Source organism: Helianthus annuus, chromosome 12, assembly GCF_002127325.2.
Source record: "Helianthus annuus cultivar XRQ/B chromosome 12, HanXRQr2.0-SUNRISE, whole genome shotgun sequence".
In the NCBI taxonomy this organism is placed as follows: Eukaryota; Viridiplantae; Streptophyta; class Magnoliopsida; order Asterales; family Asteraceae; genus Helianthus; species Helianthus annuus.
In genome coordinates this window covers 35,838,434-35,849,456 of record NC_035444.2, presented here as the reverse complement: position 1 = coordinate 35,849,456, position 11,023 = coordinate 35,838,434, and the positions used below count along the sequence as shown (strand labels likewise).

General features: G+C 42.5%; 1 protein-coding gene and 1 non-coding gene across 2 annotated transcripts; one reads left to right on the top strand and one right to left on the bottom strand.

The window, feature by feature from the left end:
* Positions 1-1,987: 1,987 nt before the first annotated feature.
* LOC110892763 lies at positions 1,988-9,057 on the bottom strand. Its single transcript, XM_035981249.1, has one exon. It carries the CDS (start codon positions 9,055-9,057, stop codon positions 3,637-3,639), a length of 5,421 nt encoding a protein of 1,806 aa, XP_035837142.1. The 3' UTR covers positions 1,988-3,636.
* Positions 8,453-8,559, top strand: LOC118485287. Its single transcript, XR_004875592.1, has one exon. It is a non-coding gene; the product is annotated as a small nucleolar RNA R71 (small nucleolar RNA).
* Positions 9,058-11,023: the final 1,966 nt, after the last annotated feature.

Genomic DNA, 11,023 nt, shown 5'->3' with positions numbered 1-11,023 from the left:
ACCCTTTCTGCTTTAGCACTTTTGGGTGTTACATACGTTACTTATCTAAATCACAATCGAACACACTACTCAACTATTTAAACGCTAACCGTTCTGCATGTATTACGTGACTAAACGAATGCTTGTTGTTATGTTTACACGTGGAATGCTGTCTACCTGCCTTAACGACGTAGTACTATAGTTTGGACTCAGCACCCGTTCACACGGGGGTTGTTAAGGACAATTACTTGCATGGATTACGGTGATAATCATGTATTGCGAACTGCCTCGGGCAGTCAACTGATGTGTGAAATATATGTTAATTAAATTCAACAAGTTTTAAAAATTGGAAAAACCCGTAAACCACACACTACCGGCAAGTGTACCGGTCGTAAGTAGTAAAACAAGTAAGTCCGAGTATCGAACCGTGGACACAATTTAGCGACTCTTGATACTAAACCTCTATCGACCCCTAGCCTAATAAATTGGTTTTGTTTTGAGAAAAATATTTTTAAACTAAAAAGCAATTTAAATAAATATACGACCAAACAGCAGCAAGCACAGACAACTAGAGACTGGACTGAAACTCAAGTATGAGAAAAATAGGTTACCCAGGTAAGAATCCCTAGACTCATGAATAAAATCCTATCCTTGGTTTTGAATGAAGACTCTGTCTAACCCGATAGACCCCCGGAAGGAAAACCGAACCAAACAGTATGACAAGTGATGAAGTGCTAAAATGGACTGAGTCGAGTTATCGACCACCAAATCCCACAACTATTAGGTATAAAGTAATTTATTTACTAAAACCCTCCAATTATGAAGCAGAAATAATAAAGAACACCGAGACCCTAGGAAACTCTAGACACGAATAAACAGATGAACCCGAGTTATCGGCCACCCAAACTGCCAAACAACGCCTAGCTAATAACCTAGCAATTCTAAATTAGATTTCTCACCTCTAGAAAAGATTGCACGTTTTAATTAATTGGTTTTAATAATTATTACACTTGAATTAGATTTCTCACCTTCAAGGTCTAGACCGAAAGGTTACAACCTAGACTGACTCCCGGCTCTAAAGTATATTTCTAAGTATCTAGAGCAATGGAACCAACAAATAAATTATCAAACCAATCAAAACCAACACACAAATATTTAGAATCGGGTTCAAAAACTATATCATGTAAATCATCACATTCATTCAAAACCAAAAGTTAATCATTCAAACAATCATCTAGTTCATCAACCCTAGGCAACCATAAAAAGTTTAGCTACTCATATTAATCAAAAGCATAACAAACTCGGTTCTAAAAATCAAGCAAAACATGGTTCACTACAAAAGATTAGAAAAATAAGCGTAAATTCGAACCCGCAATACGCCAAAAACCACTGCCCTCTTTTCTTTTTCTGTTGTGCGATCTCAACTGCTTGTTGATGTTGTCGAATAAAAATAATAGCAATCCTTTTCAATTCCTTCCTTGTTGCCGTCCACTTCCCTTTTCTCTTCTGCAGCCGTAGGTTGTTGTCGTCCAACTGTTGCGTCCTGCCGTCTATATGTACGTATCTGACTGTAGGGTTTTTTTTTTCTTTTGCTGGGCCCTTTGTGCAAACCCACAACAACCGCCAATCAACATTGTTTTCTTTTTTTTTTATTGGTCTAGTCGCCCAACTTTTAGAATTCACGTATGAATTCAATTCTTGCCATATGCTCATGAATTAATTTCAAGTTTGATGATTATGTCACCTTTAGTCCTCTAAAATTCATGAGCTATTTTTAATCCACTTTTCTTTAATTGCAATTCAACCCTTCTAGTTTCAGCTTCATTTAATATTTCCGATTCTTCACACATTAATCGTTTAAGCTCGTTTTTTCATTCCTTTTTGCACCAGGACCTGTAATAATAATAAATAATAAAATATATGTCTAAATATTATAAAAACGACTCAAGAACTATAAAAATAATATACAAAATACACGGATAAATGACTGTGTTTTCAACACATCAAATATCCCCACACTTTACCTTTTGCTTGTCCCTAAGCAAAATCCCAAGCAACATGTCCAACTTAAACACTTAACAACAACGCAAGTCTCGAACAAATTATAACCCGAACTACGAAATCATCAAACACAGCGGTTTCGCAAGACTTACAACGTTCAAAAGGTGACGAATCATAATATTTAAATGAAAACGGGCATACCTAAGCAAGTTTTTCTTACCTTCAAGCAATCAATTATGCAATGTCGACACCCCTCACAATTTCACTCATCTCTCGGCTAATATATATGTAAGTGAACTCTCAAAACCAAACTATGAAGCATACTATCATAAGCTTGTACGTCAATCAAATCTCCACCTAAATGTTAGAATTCGGCACGGATCAAAAGGGCTTAAACGGGTAGGCAAGGGCTAAAGGTAGGTTATTTTTTATTTTTATTTTTATTTTTTTTTTTGGGAAAAAGTGGCTAAACACATAATCACACAATAAACCGGATAAGCACGAAACAAACACTAACAAATTGGTCATTTCGACCCACAGCTTTTATTCTTTTTTTTTTCTTTTTTTTCTCATCTTTTGCTCTTTTTTTTTCGATTTTCACTTTTTTTTTTATAATAATCACGTAACACGATCCGGCTATCAAATCACAAAAGGGTAACAAACGAATGGTTAGGCTCAAAGTGGTGTAACTAAGGGTAATGGTGAAACGGGTTAAACACAAAGGTTACACAAACAAGGTGATCCTAATGCCTCTATCACATCCATGCCAAATCCTAACCGAAGGTCTCAAATTGTATCAAAACGCACAAGTTCTAAAGTAATGCAACAAAGTCGGTAAACACACATGAAACGAAAGTAATGAACATATAAATATGAACATATAAAGGCTCAAATCTCACTATCATGTGGAAAATAAGGGCTAATGATATCAACAATGCATAATCAATTAACTCTCCGGCTCCATCCACTATCCTAGGCATCCCAAAACCTTTTACACCCAAAAACCGATTCAGTCAACCTACTATCCCGCAACTTAAAGAAACATGCGCTCTCGACTCGTAAATTCGACAATTAAACCGTTTTTGACCGACGTTTTGAAAAGGTTTTTGTTTTCTACGCGCTACAGGACCGGGACTCGCAACAAACTCACTTTTTTTCAATTTTTCAATTTTTTTTTCTTTTTTTTTTTTGATTTTTTTTTTTTACTCAAATCTAGCTAGAAAGACGTAGTCTCCCATCCCCACACTTAAAGTTTACATTGTCCCCAATGTAGGATGAAAGACAACTAAAAATAAATAAGAAATAAAACCTAAAATAATATACAAAAAATAACGAATTGGAAAGGACTTAGCTGGTTAGGATAAAAATCAGTGCCAGCTGCGCGTGTCATCAATCCGAACCCGTACACGACCGTATAGCATTTCCTTCGCGATCGTATCCAAAACTGATATACCTGGCTGCCTTTTACAATAATGACAAAGCTCGAAATCCCCGCCCGAATGGAGATTGAGTACGGGCGGTATCCTCCAAACCTGCACAAACAAAACAAAGCAAACCCAAGCATAATATCGACTCTAAACGAAGACCGACTCAAGACTGACTCAATAGTAAAATGAAAGAAAATATACAAAACTCTACAACAAATAAGCCTACACCTCACACACTCATGCCAACCTCGGGAAGATCAAGCGTCTCTCCCTCTCTCTCCTCAGATGGGCCCTCAATGTAGATTTTCAACCTATTCCCATTCACCTTAAACCTTTGACCTTCCTCATTCTCAATCTCAACAGTGCCATACGGAAAAACCTCAGTGACTAAATGCGGACCCGTCCATCGTGACTTCAACTTTCCCGGAAACAACCTTAACCGGGAATTATAAAGCAGCACCTTATCCCCACACTTAAATTCTTTCACACTCTTAATGTGGCGGTCATGCAACTGCTTAGTCTTCTCCTTGTAAGCCCACGACTTCTCGTATGCTTCATCACGCAACTCTTCTAACTCATGTATCTGGAGAAACCGTTTCTTACCCGCAGCATCCATATCAAGATTTACCTTTCGCAAGGCCCAGTACGCCCGGTGTTCTAACTCAACCGGAAGATGGCACGCTTTCCCATAGATCATCCTAAAGGGTGTGGTCCCGATAGGTGTCTTATACGCAGTACGGAAAGCCCAGAGTGCGTCATCTAAATTGTCGGCCCAGTCAATACGGCTCTGTCCGACAGTCTTCTCCAAGATACGCTTAATGCCACGATTGGCATTCTCCACCTGTCCACTCGTCTGAGGGTGATAGGCAGTCGAAAGCCGATGGGTGACCCCATAGCGCTTCAACACCTTCTCCATCTGCGAGTTACAGAAATGGGTGCCACGATCACTAATGATGGCCTTAGGAGTGCCGAACCTAGCAAACAACTCTCTCAGAAACTTCACTACAACCCTAGCACTATTAGTGGCCAAAGCTTTCGCCTCTACCCACTTAGACACATAATCGATAGCTACAAGGATGTAACGACTCCCACGTGACATGGGGAAGGGTCCCATGAAATCGATGCCCCAGATATCAAAAATCTCAACCACCTGGATGGGGTTTTGGGGCATCTCATTCCGGGATGAGATGTTGCCGGCTCTCTGGCAAGCATCACAACTACGAACAAACTCGTGGGCGTCCCTAAAGATGGTGGGCCAATAAAACCCCGAATCAAACACTCGCTTAGCGGTATACGCTCCCCCGAAGTGGCCACCAGCGGGCCCCGAATGACAATGCTCAAGAATACTACGAGTCTCGGGTTTAGTCACACACCTCCTAACCATCTGATCCGCACCTATCCTAAACAAATAAGGATCCTCCCATATGTAGAATTTAAGGTCGGCAAAGAATTTCTTCTTCTGCTGGTATGGCATCTCGTGTGGAAGCTCTCCTGTGGACAAGTAGTTCGCAAAATCTGCGAACCAGGGATAGCCCTCTTCTTGGGCCCTCACATACATCAACATCTCATGTGGGAAGGAATCGCCTATTGTCCCCCCGCTAGACAGCTCACTCTCTGAATTCTCAAGCCTAGATAGGTGGTCAGCAGCCACGTTCTCTGCTCCCTTCTTATCCCTAATCTCTATGTCGAACTCCTGGAGCAAGAGAATCCACCTAATCAACCTGGGTTTCGCGTCCTTCTTCGCGAACAAGTACCTAAGTGCAGCGTGATCAGTAAAAATAATGGTCTTAGAAAGCACTAAGTAGGACCGAAACTTGTCACATGCAAACACAACTGCTAACAACTCCTTCTCAGTCGTGGTGTAATTCTCCTGAGCATCGTTTAGGGTCTTGCTAGCGTAATAGATGGGATGAAAATGCTTCTCCCTACGCTGCCCTAAAACGGCTCCAACGGCAGAATCACTTGCGTCGCACATGACTTCAAACGGAAGACTCCAATCGGGAGCCACAAGAATGGGAGCAGTAACAAGCCTCTCCTTCAACAACTCGAAGGCCCTAGTGCACTCGGCATCAAAAACAAATGGCCTGTCCTTCTCCAACAACTGGGTCATAGGCCTAGCTATCTTAGAGAAGTCACGAATAAAGCGGCGATAGAATCCTGCGTGACCTAAGAAGCTCCTAATAGATTTCACAGAAGTAGGCGGCGGGAGCTTGGAAATCGTATCAATCTTGGCCTGATCCACCTCAAGCCCCGCGTGTGAAATCTTGTGACCTAACACAATCCCCTCACGAACCATAAAATGACACTTCTCCCAATTAAGCATCAGGTTCGTCTCCTCACAACGAGCTAGCACTCGATCTAGATTACGCAGACACGAATCGAAGGAACTCCCAAAAACAGAAAAGTCGTCCATGAAAACCTCCATGGAGTCCTCGATAAGCTCATGAAAGATGGCCACCATACAGCGCTGGAAAGTAGCCGGAGCATTACATAGTCCAAACGGCATGCGTCGGTACGCAAAGGTGCCGTAGGGGCATGTAAAGGTGGTTTTCTCCTGATCCTCCGGTGCGATGGGAATCTGGAAATAACCGGAAAAACCGTCAAGGAAGCAATAGAATTGCTGCCCCGACAGTCGCTCAAGCATCTGATCAATAAACGGCAAGGGAAAGTGATCCTTGCGAGTGGCATCATTAAGTCTGCGGTAGTCAATGCAGACTCTCCATCCGGTGACTGTCCTGGTGGGTATCAATTCATTCTTCTCGTTCACCACCACAGTCATACCCCCCTTCTTGGGAACTACCTGGACAGGGCTGACCCATGCAGAATCAGAGATCGGGTAAATCAGGCCGGCGTCGAGCAGCTTCAACACCTCCTTCTTCACCACATCCTGCATACTGGGGTTCAGCCTCCTCTGCGGCTGTACCACCGGTCTATACTCCTCCTCCATAAGAATTTTGTGGGTGCAAAAGGAAGGGTTAATACCCTTGATGTCTACTAACTTCCAGGCAATAGCATGCCTGTGCGCCCTCAAAACAACCATCAGTCTCTCCTTCTCCTCCTCCGTCAAACTCGATGAAATAATGACGGGCAACTGAGATCCCTCGCCAAGGAATGCATACTCCAAGTGAGATGGCAGTTCCTTCAGCTCTAGAGGCGGGGGTATCTCCACTGATGGTTTCTCCTCAGGAGTCTTTCTCTCTAACACTTCAAACACCTCAGAAACCTTAAAACATTCGGATCCTATGGATGGCTCGCTGGATGGTAATGGTGAATCCTGCTCTAGGTCGAACTCGGTCAACTCAATGCCCTCGACATCTACCCCTAACATTTGGGTCTCTATAGACTCTCTACCGCAAACCTCACCAAGAAAACTACCTACATGTGACATAAGAGTGTCTATAAAGTAAAGAGTGTCGTCATGCTGCGGCGTATGCTTCATCGAATGCTGAATGTCAAAGGTGACCGCATCATCGTCGACGCGGAGAGTAAGCTTACCGTCAAGAACATCAATGACGGCTCGGGCAGTAGCAAGGAATGGACGTCCTAAAATAAGTGGAACTTTAGAATCCTCGTCCATATCAAGAATGACGAAATCCACCGGAAAAACGAACTTGTCAACCTTGACAAGCATATTCTCTACGATACCACGTGGAAACTTCACAGATCGATCTGCGAGCTGAAGGCTCATGCGCGTAGGAGATGGCTCGCCTAGATTGAGCTTAGCAAAAATGGAGTAAGGCATGAGGTTAATGCTAGCTCCTAGGTCGGCCAGCGCATGGCTGACAGTAAGATCTCCGATCAGACACGGAATGGTGAAACTCCCTGGATCAGTCATCTTCTTAGGAAGCTTGTTCTGCACGACTGCAGAACACTCCTCACTAAGAGTGACAGTAGACAACTCCTCTAGTTTCTTCTTGTTTGTGAGAAGATCCTTTAGGAACTTGGCGTACTTAGGCATTTTAGACAGAGCCTCAATGAAAGGAAGGTTCACATGGAGTTTCTTCAGCATCTCCAAGAACCGTGAATACTGCTCAGAATCGCTCTTAGCTAAAAGCCTACCAGGGTAAGGAGCTGTGGGTTTATAGACTCTAAGTGGCTCCTTTTCCTTCTCCTTCTCTCCCGAAGACTCGCTGGACTGTGCTGTACTTGCTGGGCGCAGCCTAGGGTGCACTTTGCCAGCAGGAGTCTCCATCTCAATCTCCTCATCAACCGGGTCCTCGTCCTCGTCTACCGGCTTCTCCTCTTCTACTCTCCTACCACTCCTAGTAGTCACTGCCTTTGCAGTGGCGTTTGGGTTAGTCTGGGTGCTACTAGGGAATGTACCTACTGGCCTCTCAGTCATCCTATTGGCCATCTCTCCAACGGTCCTCTCTAGACTCTTTATGGTGGACCCCTGATTCCTAAACATGAGCTCAAACTCCTGATTTTTCTTGACCTGCTCCTGATGTCTAGCCTCACCCTGCATCACTATCGACTCTAGGAGTTTATTCGTCCTACTCTGACTCTCCTCATTCCTCTTCAAGAACTCGCTCAACTCAGACTTGGGCTCTCCACTACTCTGTCCATCAGCAGGGGTCTGAAAGAGACTCTGACGTGGTTGGAATCCAGGGGGATTCCTTCCCTGCCAGTTCGAGGTCTGGCGCGGCTGCCATCCAGAGTTGTAACCCTGGCCTCGTCCCTGGTTCTGTATAAATCTCAACTCCTCCTCAGATCCTACCGGGCAATCTACCGTCTCATGCCCACCTCTACACACCTCACACTTAGAGCTAATCTTCACCTGAATGTCCTTGACCATCTTTGTCAAGGACTCGACCTGGGCGGCTAAAGCTACGCTAGAATCCACCGTATGAATACCCCTAGAGGCAGCAGTAACGCCCCCGGAGCCTGGCTCGGTATAAGTACTGGTGGCCAGATCCTCCATCATCTCAAGACACTCAGCAGCAGTCTTGGTCTTCATCATGTTTCCTCCTGCGGTGGAGTCAAGCAGTCTCTTAGTCGCTTCAGAAACTCCATTATAGAATTTCTCCACGACTCTCCACTCCTCAAGCCCATGGTGAGGGCACTTGTTCAGCAACGCCTTAAACCTATCCCATGTCTCGTAGAAAGACTCCCCTGGCTGCTCAGTGAATGCATAGATGAGATTTCTAAGACGAGCGGTTTTTGCAGGTGGGAAGTATTTTTGTAAGAATTTAGATTGAAGATCATTCCAAGTAGTGATTGCTCCCTGTGGGAGGGAGTCCAACCAGATAGCAGCCTGATCAGTGAGTGAGAAGGGAAACAAACGAAGGTGAATGGCCTCCTCAGTAACGCCCGTAAGGCGGAAAGTACTACAGACCCTACCGAATCTAGTCAGATGAGCATGTGGGTCCTCGTCTCGTAAACCATGGAACTGGACCGAATGGGTAATGGTGTTGATCAAGGTGGGTGGGATGGTCCAGTTGTTCGCCTCTACAGCAGGAAGTGTGATGCTCGAGCGAACGGTGGTAGGAGCAACACTAATGTGATCAGCAACAGTCCTACGATCAGCCATAACTACAGAAAAGACAAGATCAGGAAGAAGTACCTGTGGCTGGCGTAAACGACGGTGAAACTCGCGTTCGGGTTCAGAGAATGGTGAAGTATCAGGTGGGCCCGAGGAACGTGTGTGCATACACTGAAAAGCAAGTATAAAAAGGCACGAATCACAAACAAGCTAGCTAAACAAGTAGGCACACAGAACTAGCAAGTATCCTAAAAAAAAAACAAACCTACTATTTTTTTTTTTTAATTTTTTTAACTAAGAAATAACAAAAACAACTAATCTAAGAAAGCAGTAAAATGGCTAAATCCCCGACTAGGGTCGTCCTCAAAAGCGCACTGTGTCCCCGGCAACGGCGCCAAAAACTTGATGTGTGAAATATATCTTAATTAAATTCAACAAGTTTTAAAAATTGGAAAAACCCGTAAACCACACACTACCGGCAAGTGTACCGGTCGTAAGTAGTAAAACAAGTAAGTCCGAGTATCGAACCGTGGACACAATTTAGCGACTCTTGATACTAAACCTCTATCGACCCCTAGCCTAATAAATTGGTTTTGTTTTGAGAAAAATATTTTTAAACTAAAAAGCAATTTAAATAAATATACGACCAAACAGCAGCAAGCACAGACAACTAGAGACTGGACTGAAACTCAAGTATGAGAAAAATAGGTTACCCAGGTAAGAATCCCTAGACTCATGAATAAAATCCTATCCTTGGTTTTGAATGAAGACTCTGTCTAACCCGATAGACCCCCGGAAGGAAAACCGAACCAAACAGTATGACAAGTGATGAAGTGCTAAAATGGACTGACTCGAGTTATCGACCACCAAATCCCACAACTATTAGGTATAAAGTAATTTATTTACTAAAACCCTCCAATTATGAAGCAGAAATAATAAAGAACACCGAGACCCTAGGAAACTCTAGACACGAATAAACAGATGAACCCGAGTTATCGGCCACCCAAACTGCCAAACAACGCCTAGCTAATAACCTAGCAATTCTAAATTAGATTTCTCACCTCTAGAAAAGATTGCACGTTTTAATTAATTGGTTTTAATAATTATTACACTTGAATTAGATTTCTCACCTTCAAGGTCTAGACCGAAAGGTTACAACCTAGACTGACTCCCGGCTCTAAAGTATATTTCTAAGTATCTAGAGCAATGGAACCAACAAATAAATTATCAAACCAATCAAAACCAACACACAAATATTTAGAATCGGGTTCAAAAACTATATCATGTAAATCATCACATTCATTCAAAACCAAAAGTTAATCATTCAAACAATCATCTAGTTCATCAACCCTAGGCAACCATAAAAAGTTTAGCTACTCATATTAATCAAAAGCATAACAAACTCGGTTCTAAAAATCAAGCAAAACATGGTTCACTACAAAAGATTAGAAAAATAAGCGTAAATTCGAACCCGCAATACGCCAAAAACCACTGCCCTCTTTTCTTTTTCTGTTGTGCGATCTCAACTGCTTGTTGATGTTGTCGAATAAAAATAATAGCAATCCTTTTCAATTCCTTCCTTGTTGCCGTCCACTTCCCTTTTCTCTTCTGCAGCCGTAGGTTGTTGTCGTCCAACTGTTGCGTCCTGCCGTCTATATGTACGTATCTGACTGTGGGGTTTTTTTTTTTCTTTTGCTGGGCCCTTTGTGCAAACCCACAACAACCGCCAATCAACATTGTTTTCTTTTTTTTTTATTGGTCTAGTCGCCCAACTTTTAGAATTCACGTATGAATTCAATTCTTGCCATATGCTCATGAATTAATTTCAAGTTTGATGATTATGTCACCTTTAGTCCTCTAAAATTCATGAGCTATTTTTAATCCACTTTTCTTTAATTGCAATTCAACCCTTTTAGTTTCAGCTTCATTTAATATTTCCGATTCTTCACACATTAATCGTTTAAGCTCGTTTTTTCATTCCTTTTTGCACCAGGACCTGTAATAATAATAAATAATAAAATATATGTCTAAATATTATAAAAACGACTCAAGAACTATAAAAATAATATACAAAATACACGGATAAATGACTGTGTTTTCAACACATCATCAACCCGCAGTCATTGGTATCTAT